This window comes from Onychostruthus taczanowskii, unplaced genomic scaffold, assembly GCF_017590055.1.
Source record: "Onychostruthus taczanowskii isolate IOZ18803 unplaced genomic scaffold, ASM1759005v1 scaffold127, whole genome shotgun sequence".
Lineage (NCBI taxonomy): Eukaryota > Metazoa > Chordata > Aves > Passeriformes > Passeridae > Onychostruthus > Onychostruthus taczanowskii.
The window spans coordinates 871564-883678 of record NW_024498429.1 but is presented as its reverse complement, the minus strand read 5'-3'; the positions used below and the strand labels follow the sequence as shown (position 1 = coordinate 883678).

The 12115-nt window shown below is 45.1% G+C and overlaps 1 protein-coding gene across 1 annotated transcript in view; it reads right to left on the bottom strand.

Annotated features, from left to right (window-relative positions):
• The window catches only part of KCTD15 (potassium channel tetramerization domain containing 15), a 36832-nt gene extending 25239 nt beyond the window's left edge, over positions 1 to 11593 (bottom strand). The window contains exons 1-3 of the mRNA XM_041396267.1: positions 11537 to 11593; positions 10687 to 10872; positions 6322 to 6497 (exon numbers count right to left, since the gene is read on the bottom strand). Coding sequence (XP_041252201.1) covers positions 6322 to 6497; positions 10687 to 10872; positions 11537 to 11593 — 419 coding nt within the window. The remainder of the gene's footprint in view (positions 1 to 6321; positions 6498 to 10686; positions 10873 to 11536) is intronic.
• Positions 11594 to 12115: the final 522 nt, after the last annotated feature.

The following is a 12115-nucleotide window of genomic DNA, read 5'->3' as shown; positions in this document are numbered from 1 at the left end:
TGCCTAAAAGTCTGTGCATGGGTTAAGTTGACAATAGCTATTAAAATTAATGAGCTCTGTGCTGCAGCTGACATGCAGGCACGTGCTGCAGCTCTGCTGAACGTGGAGTGCTGGAGCTGCCTCTGGAGCTGCCTTTGCCTCCCAGGCTGGGACTGCCAGGGTCACTCCACAAAGCAGGACACTGCACTGCTGGCCTGGGGGGACAGGGGGGCCTCCCAGAGGCTGAAATGTGCCCCTGTGCCCTTCACTGTGCCCGGAAAGGCCGTGGGGGTGAGGAGGGACTGGAGAGGGACCGGACACACACAGCTGCCGCGTGGGTGAGCAGCACAGAGTGACAGTGGCACAGAGACCTGGGGACACCTGAGGGAGCATGGAAGGGACTGCAGGGCACAGAGAGACCTGGGGACACCTGAGGGAGGATGGAAGGTTCTGCAGGGCTGCAGCAGCACGGGGCTGTCCTAGAGAGCCAACACTGCTCCAGTGGGGATCCTCCCCCAGCTGTGCTGTGCTCTCACAGCCACCAACACTCCCTGCTCAGGAACACATCTGGCCTTCACCCCACTTAACCTGTCTTGAGCAGAGGCCTTGTTTAATCACTGATTTACACCCTAACTGCCAGCATGGGGTAAGTGACAAAATTTGCTAATTGGACGTTGTCTTCAGGCAATAACCTCAATAATACACAGATTTGATGGAAAATTAGCAAATAAATTATTGTAAGACTGACAGTGAATACATGAGCAAGATATATGAGATGCACTCAGCTCTGCTAAATCCAGAGAATTATATATCCTAAATATATCCAAATTAAGAATTGCCCTGCTCCCTCCCAAGAAGTGCAGAATGGGGCCCAGTACAGAGCCCTTCATGTAAAGGATGATGTGGGAAATCTGCCTAGCAGATCTCAGGAGGTGTGTCTGAGCAGTGAAAGCACTGCATCCAGCTGAACAGGGTCAGTAACCGTGTTCCATCAGGGAAAACAGAGGGGTCCTCAAACCTGGAGCAGAGAATTCCCCTGAACTCAGTCCAGGCTGCAGAGGAGGGGGGAGAAGCAGCTCCCAGGTGTCAGTGCTGAGCTCCAGCAAGCAGAGAGATGGAGGTGCTGGAGGAAAAGGATTAAACCCCAAAGACACCTAGAGAGCAGCTGGAGTCAGGTCACTTGGTAGGAGAGCTTTTCTGAGGGGGATCAGAAGAATGACAGTGTGTTTGACAAGAAACATTCAGAGCAGACACATGCTTTAGGGGACTCCTTTGTAAATCACCAAAAAATTCCATGGGTTTAGAGGAAAGTGAGGAAGGGATATGCCTGGAAAACTACTGTCTTGTAGAGAGGTCATTAGCTCCTGAACCAAATAATAAAACCTGTGCTGGCTGTCCTTGGAGAGCACAGCTCCAGAGATGGGGTGGCAGAGCCCAGTGCCCAGAGCTGAGACCAGGAGGGGCTGCACTGCTCAGCTGCCCTGGCCATTGAAATTTATCATGTTGCTATTTTCATTGTAATGTTATGTTTTCTTATTCCACTGAGTTAATTAAGAGCAATTTTCTCTTAAGTTGGATTGTTCTTAAGTTTATTTAGGGTCAGGTCTAATTCTTATTCATTTTAAGATTTTGTGTTTTATTGCATTTTTGTCAAGATAAATTTTTTATTCAGTGTCAGTAATGTTATCTTTAAGTTTTCTTAAGCATATTTTGGTAATATATATAATATACACTCTATATTTGTACATGTATTTTAACAAGTATATCCTTGATGTTTAAATATGTTAATCTAAGTTCAATTTAAAGAAAGTTTAAATGAAGTTTAAATTTAAATAAATTATGTGGCCCATAAAATAAATAAATAAATAAATGGTAAATTTACTGAGAAACTAGAAAGGGTATAAAAAGTGTATTCTGGTTTTAGGAGCTCCATCCTGGCAGGGGGAAAGGCTGGGAGCAGAGCAGAGCTCCCAAACCCCCAGGGGAGGCTCTCTGGGCTCTCTGCACCCTCACTGCTCCCACCTGGACAGCGGCACTGCCACAGAAATCATTCCTCTCCCCTTTGCCATAAGTAATGCCACAGAAAACATAAGCTTTTATAGCACATGGAAGTGTCCTGAACAGAGGGTTATACACAAACTAGCCAAGAATGGAAGGTAAATAGATTTGCCTCGTACAGCAGCACAGCTCAGAGAGAGCTCACAGCAATTCCCTGAGATAAAAACACTGCTCAGGACTGTGAAAAGGACAGGCTTCTGACAAAAAAAAATATTCTTCTGCTTTCTAAATTCAAAGTGGTATCAAAATTTCCAGGGAAATCAAGAAGCCTGCAGGGATTTGGAGCTTCCACCTCTTTTCTGCTGGAAGTCAATGAGATGTCTGCCAGAGCTCAGTGGGAATGAGACTGGGGGATCTGGCAATGCCTTTGGGTGCTCCTGGCTGCACCTAAGGAGCTTGGACTTTTGGTGCAGGTTTGTTTTCTAAATGGAAAAACTGTCTCACTCCACTGGATAAATACAATTTGCAACTCACTTTATGGATGTGCTAGAGATTTTGCAGCCTTTACAATCTGTCATATAAATCCACATTCAAGTGTCAACGTGTGAAGGGGCTGCTTTAGAGGTCCTCTGGGTGAAAACAGGAATGAAATTTCCAGAGCAAATGCTACAAAGATGAATAATTTCTTTACCAAGCCAATTATTACAGAAAAAAGATGCTGATGGTAAGGGTGACTAGAATTCAACAGTTTTTTAGGTTGTTTTTGTTTTGGATTTTTTTTTACCTGCAATTCAGTACTACAAGAATTGACAGTTTAAGTAGGATAATTTGCTGAAAACAAACTACTGAAATTGAGCCTCAGATCCAGGTAAGACAACATCAACCTCCTTGTACCTTCAAAGCTTTTCAACTTTAATGACAATTTTGGGTATGCATGGCAAGTGGCCCCAAGTAGGTACCGGATGTGGGAATAATAATATTATTTGTGAGCTAATTTCTGAGACCACCACCATTATGCTGTTGTTGATCACAGTTTCTTTTTATGTTTCTCATTTCCCTTGCCTTTCACCCTCTGAAAGGCCAGCTTTTTTCTCTTGCGTGTGGTTTAATTCAAAAAGCCGACTGGAAAGGTGTGCAAGAGCAGTGGGTGAGCGAGTGGTCCAGAACCACCTTTGACAGTGGCTGTTGAGCCCTCTCCTCCTTTGTCACACCACTTGTGCCTGCTCAAGTCTTCTCCTCTTAAGAGAATTTATGTGGGCCATAAAAATTTCCAGGAAAGAGAGCATCTACCCCCTTTAATGCCTAATCTGGCACCCTTTACTTATGCAAATTTCATCAGTGGACAAACGCCCTGATCACAGGGCTGCACTAATACAAACAACATCAAAGACTTGGTCAAAGTTGCTCTGGAACAACTCGGGGATCTCTGAAATGCACGATTTGGCCTCTGGCTTCACATTAACAGCATTCACTAACCCGAGTGAGACTTCCCCAGCATGTCCTTCCCTGCCCGAGCAGAGCCGAGCACCCGGGGCCGGGCAGGGCCCAGTCCCTGCCGTCAGAGCCGCAGCTCGCTGTCAGCTGTCACCGCTGTCACAGCACAGGTGGCCCGGCAGGACCGGGGCACAGCTCCCCGCGCTGCTGACCCGGCCGGCTGCTGGCAGCTCCTCCCTCTCACTGAAGGCAGCACGGACTGAGTTTGCTCAGGACCTCCTCAAAATACTGAGGAAGTTCAAACGCGACCGGGTGATTTATTTTTCCCAGCAGTATGTGATGTTTCTGTGTACGCACACCCGTTTATACACACGCTCACAATCCACGTGTCCTTAAAAACCCAAGTACTGTACATGCTAAAAAGCCTACAAGCTGGAAGCTCTTTGGGATCTGGGAGCACAGAGAAAGCAACAGAAATTGTAAAACAAACAAAAAGGAAGTTTATTCTCACAGTTTTCAATTTCAGCAAGCACTATTTTACGTGACTGCAGCTAAGATTTAGCAAAGCATTTCAGCGTATGCTTATATCTTTTGCTGAAATACAATCTACAGATTTGTGTGATTTCTTGGATTTGAAGCTTTTAAACTCACACTCGAGCCAAGAGTTTAACACGCTGTCCAAAGCATCCCAGAAAGCTCTGCTGGAGCAGTGTGCCCGTGCCTCTCCGTGCGGCCACACGTGTTACACCTCCGGCAGAAGCCAGCAGCGCCCTGGCATCATTTCTGGATATTTTGCTCAGGAGAGCTTTCTCCCTCCTCCTGCCCCCTGAGAGACCTGGGAATCCTCTCCCAGCCCCAGCACAGCAAAGCCAGCCTGTGCCATATGCAAGATCCACACCAGGGCAGGGAAGCAGCACCAGGAGCTCCAACCATCCCCATGGGAATAACTGCAAGTATTTTGCCTCAGCCAGGAATGCCAGCAGGCCAGACTCATTGAGGGGCTTACAACCAAGTCTACTACACAGCACTTCAGAAAAAACCAACAATATTGGAAAAAAGAAAGATAATAAATTAAGATACAGCCTTCACCCAGTTTCATAATGTATCAAGCAGTATGTCTTACTTGGGCTGCTGGTGAAGGTTTATCTTTTGCTACAAAAATGATGTCATCTATAGGTTTCATGCTGGAAGCTCTCACTTCAGTGAGAACTGAAGTTTGAGCAGCTGAAAAAGCATTCAAACCTTATGAATTAACACAGCAATATAAACAAAAGACAGTACACAGCAAAACATCAAGCAGCAAGAAAGCTCTGGTCAGTTTTGTGCTTTCAAAATCTGAAGAAATATGCTTTTGTTACTTATCATCCAGAAAAAAAAGAGAATTTTGGTTCAGTACAGTATTCTCTTGAAATAAAATCTGAATTTATGTATATTCTCCCAAAGCTTCTCTAACTGAAGCTTTTATTAAGTAAGCTTGATGTGGGGCATATTTTAAAAATAGCAGCAATATTTTAAAAGGTGGAAACAGATGTGTCACTCTATTACAACTGCTGAATCTTCACTGTATTTTTTAATACCATGAAGCATTTGTATGCTTCTCCGTTATAAATCTCTCTTCACTAAACAGATTTCTTCTCTATGATTAAAGTAGTACTACAAAAACATTATTAAACAGACACTGTCCAAAAAAATCATATTGCTTTGGTCCGACCACAAAATATAGGTATTTTAATAATTGGGCTTTTTTCCATAGAGAATTTCAGCAGCTCCCTTTCCTTGGAATGAAATCCCAGCCATATGCTTTATGATATTAGAGGCATTTCAAGGTGTCTCCATAAATGTCATTTATTGCTTGGGAACCTGCCAAACCTGCAAAACCCCTTAGTTCTTTTAAAAGAAAAATGTTCAGATGAAACTAGCACTTCACACCGGTTGTCATACCAAAAAAGAAAAAAAATATCTCTCATGGAATACTGGCCATGCAGGTAGCAAAACCTGTGGCAACAGAATCTGGGCTTTGGCTTGCTTTGGAGCCAAGAGTGCAGCGGGCACGCTGGCCCTGCACTCAGCCTCTGGAGCTCACCCTGAGCAGCCTCAGGGGTAAAAAGCAGCACTGGTTGAGTGGCCATGACTCTAAATCCACATCAGGCACCTCTCAGTGTGGGTTTCACCCCTCACGGAGCAGTGCCTTGCACGCTGCCCAGGATCCCCCACCCTCCCAGAACCCTGCAGGACTGGCGGCCAGGCAGACAACAGAGACCCCATGTCACACACCAATAACCTCATGCCACAGCTATTCCTAATTAGGCATATCTGGAGTCTATCCTGAGATAATGCTGGCCAGATCTACATAAATCTTGCCAGACATGTCACCAACCTATCCAGCACAAGGCACTACATTGAAACTCACAGGAATTTTGTCCAGCCTGTGGCTGCAGCAGCCGGAGTGGGTCAGCCAGGCACTGCCCAGAGGACCCGACTGCTGGGGCACACAGCTACCACTGAGGTCAGGATTCTGGCTGGCCAACAGAAGCATCTGTTAGTCCCACAGTAGCAGAACCATTCTTCCTCCTCGAGGAAGAAAAAACCAATTTTCCCCCCAAACCTGAAAGAAACAAGTTTCCTGGTACAGCTGGAAATAATCTAGGGCAGCACACCAACAGGTGCTTCAAACGTATCAGCAGAGCACGGAAGATGTTGAGAGAGAAAATGAATAGACTCTCTAAATAATATATAAATTGTACAGGCCTTTTTTTCTGCAGAACCCCAGTGAAGTTACTGTATAAATCAGAAAGTGAATTATTCATAAGCAGTGAATATATAACAAATGGTACTTGGCACTGCAATGCTCCTCACAGGTGCACGCGGGGAGCAGCGGCAGGCAGCGAGCTGCCAACGCCAAGGTCTCACCTGGAGTCTGGGTACTTGGTCAGGGTAGCCAGGCTGCTGGTGTACATGTGTCCTCCTACATCGATGTGCACGGGAGCGTTGGACTTGGTGAGTTGAGCTGGGAGAGGAATTCCTTGAGCAGCCAGAGGAGAAACCGGGGAGCGTGTCAGAGACAGACGGGACATGCTTCTTCCCTCCTGCAGCGGGGAGGCAAAAAGAACAGTTTCTCTTAAATGTAGCAGTGTGTTACCTTTCTTTCCAGCGTGATCACAGATCTAATCAGATCGCTTTTGCATCTGCCTGATCGCATATTCAGCTAACAAATTATTGCCACCACTGTAATTAAGTGTATTTGCATCATTTTCTTCTGAGTACCAGAGGGGAAGAGAAAGATGCTTATTAGCAATAAGAAATCAAGAAAAAAAATTTTCAAGGTGTCAGCCTCAAGGGGCATAAAACAAACTGCAAAATTCTAATTAAAGGTCGTGGGCTTATGTGTTAGATGTGAAATATCCCCTGACAAACGAATAACCAATTTGTGAATTGGGATTCAGGGGGTTTTTGCAAGTTTGTCTCAGTAACAAGACACCTCTAAATTAGTGACTTCCTCAGTACCTAAGGCATTTAGTTTATACCTCTAGTAAATTTCACTCCCAACTAAGATCAGTTTTCTGGCTTATTTTCAATAATTGTGAAATAAATGGATAATTTTCAGTTAAGCCTTAATATTAGACCTAAACAACTAATAAGATTTCAAACTGAAAGCAATTAATACCTGGAAGCAGTGAAAACAGAAAGATAAATAAACTGACTCATGCTTTTAGGACAAGAAAGTACCGAATAATCTAGCACATGAAATTATAAATGCCACAATCCACCTAATGTCTCCTGCCCTAAAAATATTGGAAAATTAGTGAAATTACTGAATTGAATCAAAAGATTTTCAGCAAAATCAAAGCTAAAAATACTGAAATGTCTTAAAAAGGAACAGGACAACCTAGCAAAAGCAAATTCCTCAATTCTTTTCTTAAGAAAAGCAGTTTATTCTCCACGAAACGTGTCTCAAAGCTGATTTCAGTTCAGTCGGTGCAGACGGCACACAGGTCAAACAGAAAAAAAACCCTTCTAGAAAAGTTTAAGAAAATGTACATCCATTCCCCCCCTTATGAGGAAAGCAACATATGCAAAACATTATAGCTGAAGACATTTCTGAATATAATCTAATTTTCCTGGTATTCTGTAATTCAAGCATGCTACCAAGCACCCAGACTCTTCCTTACATCTGACAAGCACTTCACATGCAGCATTGCAAAGTGAATTTCTATTTCTCCCACATTACTTTGACAATGTTTCTGAAAAATCTAAAGCATGTCTTGCCTTTCCCTTAGCAGTATTTTGCTCAAGATGCCCGACCACACCACTTGATGAACATAAATCAGCAACATTCTTTGTAAAATAATTCCCAAGCTATAGAGAAAGTGACTGAAAATCTTAACATATCTGAACAGCTTCACAAAGTCATCACAACATCTCCATTTACTGTATTTCATCTCGGTTAGCTCCTAAGAATTTCTTGCATCTACAGCACAGGAATACATCACCCCATTATGAATCCACATCCTCGTCTCTTCAGAGGCTGGATGGACAGCTGCACTGAGCAAGCAGCAAATGCCAACTCTGTCCTAGGACTCCTGTGTCAGCCGATGCAAAATTGGGCATTAACATTTTCACTACAGCACCACCTTCAAGGAAAGTGACTGAATCCTTTCATGACTGAAGATGTTGCTTTCTTGTTTCCCACAAGAGCTGGTTGTGGCCAACCTTCAGTAAATATGTCATACAGCATAAATAAAACAACTAACTTAAAAAACAACTTAGTATGTAAGTACCTGCAGTATTTTAGCAACGTGTTTACTAATCTGTCTGCCAACACAGACAAAGGTTGCTGGCTTTTTCCTTACCAAAGAGCACTGTAAACTCATGTTCAGTCTCTACTCTTTCACTTAAATGAAAGGGTCAGAAGATCCAGGCTGAATGTCAACCCTGTCTTTGTTCAGACCCCAACCATGTTCACTAATGATAAAGGTACAGACCTTGCACGGTACAGGGCTGCCTCAGAAATAAATCTCATGCAGTTTCACAAAACAAGAGTCTAATTAGGGCTCATCTGCACCCCTTGTTACAATTTCCAAATGAAATCAAAGGACTTCCAGTCTTCTGTAAATGTGTCTTACATTTAACCATTTGTCTTGAAATACAGACATCAATTTTAAAATATGCACAGATAGCTAAAGATCAAGTGATATGAATCTATTTGTGCATATTTAAGCACTGCTGCTATCTTAGGATTTTGTTTAATGTTAGTATACCAGTAAATTCCTTGATCTGTAAAGACTGAGATTCTCAGTGAGGCCATACTCACACAGTAGATATTTAATTTATACTATTCACTGGAGGGACCTTTTGAACAATCCTCTGCTTTTGGCATTTCTCAGCTAGAGCATGTGTTGAAAAAACACTTAATTATAGAAAATCACTGGAAAGCTAAAATAGTTCTCAAACTTTTATGGCTTTTCATACTTATTGAGGGTGCCACTGGCTTTTGGGGGGAGAGGAGGAGAAGGGGAATTAAAACACTGGCTGAAGAGGATTCATATTAAAAAAGGAATCCCAGATTTTTATTAAAATTGTGGAATTCAATCCTTTTTGTATGAGCTAATTATCAAGAGGCACGATGGCTAAGCACTACTGCTCCAAAAAAAAATACCCCGTTTCTTAAGGTACCATAACCCTATTTCTAATGACTCCTTCCTCTTCTCAATGTAACACACAGCAAAAATTCATCACACTGAGTAATGTACTTATTTTATGCACAAAGCAAAATCCTAAATGTATTTATCCAGTGGAAGTCTTTATGCACATATTTTCTAATATGGATGAGAAAATTAAAACCTTAAGGGTAAATATCGCAGAAACACTAACAAACTTCATTTATTAAACCATGTAAAATAATCCTTGCTCTTTAGTTGCCTACAACAGGATACAGCATCCCAACTAGTGGCACAGGCAATAACCCTGCTCTAATAAGTAGCACAGGAACCTGCTGAAGGCAAAATCAATAGAGCCTGATTCCCAAATTATGTGAATATTTAGTTTTTCAAACATTACACACCAAGATCTTTCAGAGCCAGCTTATCTTTTTCTGCCTTCCTAAGCTAACTGCTTGTAAAAACTATTTGCCCATGCAAAGTGAAATAATCACAATGCCATGCTCATTTACACACAAAATGATTTTGTGTCCCATTGTGCTCACAGTTGTTCAGCTCTCTAGGGGTGATTAAACTAGCTATGCTGCTACAGCTTGAGATGATTTCACTGAATCGTTTCTCCATGAAGTTGCTTCTTTGCTAAGCTGTTATTTTAACCATAAAAGGTAAACAGAAGGCAGTTGTAAGAGCTCCATTCAGCTCCGTGCCCAGGGCTATAACCCTAGGGCAGAGAATGCTGAAAGACTGCAGAATTTTCCAGGGTGTTGCCTTTCTTGCTCTAAAGCCTTCAGGAATACTGTTCATTTAATACACACTCTAGATGATACATTTCAGATCCTACTAAAAGAAAGACTTCAAAAGTGTAAGAAGTTTTGGGCGGATGAAGCTTTCCCACCTCTGCACATAGCTTGGGGCCATGGTAACCAATACTGCTGTTGATGTTGGGAAAATACAGGAGAAATAAACTGCACAGAGCAGAGCAGACAGATAGGGACAAGGGAGGTGAAAGGTTGCAGGAAAGAAACAGGCAGCAGTCTGGAAGGGGGAACGAAAAAAAAAAAAGGAAAATAATAAAAAAGGAGGCGGCTCTGAAGGAGGGACAAAGTTAAATCAAGGAGCAGGCACTTAAAAGACTACAGATGGGAAGCAAGACTAATTAAGGATGTAAAAGCGCTTTGTTTCTAAAGTTTATTGTTGCCAGGATAAAAATTAATTGAAACTAATGCTGTTATTCACTCGTGCAGTTTAATTCCTTCATGCACATTTAAGACGTGAAATGAAAACGGCAGGTTTACGGACCTGCCATGGAGCTGCTCTCCCGGGGAGCCGGGCTGGGGGCGGCGCGGGCCGCAGCACCCGGGCCCGGCTGCACCCCCGGCAGCGCCGCTGCTCCCGGGCTGCCGGAGCCTCGGGGAAGCCGCTCCTCCTCCCCGGGGACCTTCATTTCTGTACCGGCAGACCCACCGAGGGTAAACCCACCCACTGCATCCCCCCGACCGCCCCATCCTCGGCACTGCGGGCCACAAGTTCCCCGGGCGCTGCCGTGGCTGCGGGGCAGTCTGCGTGCCCGGGCTGCGCCCGGCGCTGCCGGAGGGGCACAGCCAGACCGGGCAATTACCTTTGTCTGGCTGCGCAGGGACGGCGACCGCCTCTGCCTCCGGAGCCACCCCGAGACAACTTGCCTCCGCCGTGCTCCCAGCCCAAAGACAAAGCGGGGCGGGGGGCTACAAGCCTTGGGCTCGGTGGCTCCAAAATTAAAACTCCATAAACATTTGCACACATCTCCACGTTGCTTTACTGAACACTGCACCGAGACACAGAGGAGATCGTGCCCAAAACTTTTGGGGGGGGAGGCGGGGGGGAAGCAAAGGGGAACTCCCTCTGGAGCTCCCCACCAAAAAAAAAAAAAAAAAAAAAAAAAAAAAAAAAAAAAAAAAAAAGGAAAAAAAAAAAAAAAAAAAAAAAGGAAGGCTTTCTCCTTCCTCCCCCTCTTCCCCCCCCACCCAGCAACCCGCCTCTCTGGCAGACTCCAGTCTATTTAGTGCAAGTTTCACGTCACCCAAATGCTTTTCCCTACTGATGGTCAGGGAAATCACCAGCGAGCAACGCACCCGGTCACTCAACTTCTGCCTTTTTCTTTTGAACACACTGTATACCCGAAGGAAAAATTCAACCCAAAAAAAAAAAAAAAAAAAAAAAAAAAAAAAAAAAAAAAGAAGGCACAACATGGCGTCCTTTACTTATTCCCACATAACAAGAAAGGAGATGTCTTAGATGAATGCAAGAAAAAAAAGTCAAGCCCGAATCCCCGATCCTGCACATTTTCCGCGCAGCCAATGGTGGTGAGCATTAGCCAGGCTAATGTATTAATTTTGCAGAAGTGTGCCACATCGCATGCAGGAGCAGGAATGCAAACTATAGCCTAGAGTGGTTTGAAGTCTACCCCAAACCAAGCCTTCCACTCTCACTGGCGCCAGAGTTTCATTCACAGCCCGCCCGTGTTTTCCATACGCGGCGCTCCCCATTGTCGCCCGCCTTCCCTTTGTGCCGAGCCGCCCCGCCGCCAGCCCCCGCGCCCCGGCCCGCGCACCCCCGCGCTCCCGCCCGCCCGAGCCCGCGGCCGCGCTCCGCGTGTACCATGCGAAAGCGCAGAGCGAGCCGCGCTGCCTCCGCCGCGCTGGGGCTTGGCCGTCTTCAGAGCCGGGGCCGGGGGGGCAGCGGGAGCGCGGGCACCCCGGGCCGCGGGGCTCCGCCGGCGCTGCCCATGCTGGAGCGGAGCAAAACAAAACATACACACACACACGCACACACACACACACAGACACACACACACGCGCGGCGCTACCAAAGCGGGGCGGCTGCAAACGGGTCCTGTAGCTTTAAAAAAACACCCCTCCGCCGCTGCTCCCCGGAGCCGGCAGCCGAGTGAGTTTGAAGAGGCACTTTCCAAAAAAAAAGAAAAAAAAAAAAAAAAAAAAAAAAAGGAGCGCGAGCAGGCGCGAACCGCGCGGTGCGGCGCGATGCGAGGCACGGCGCGCACGGCACGG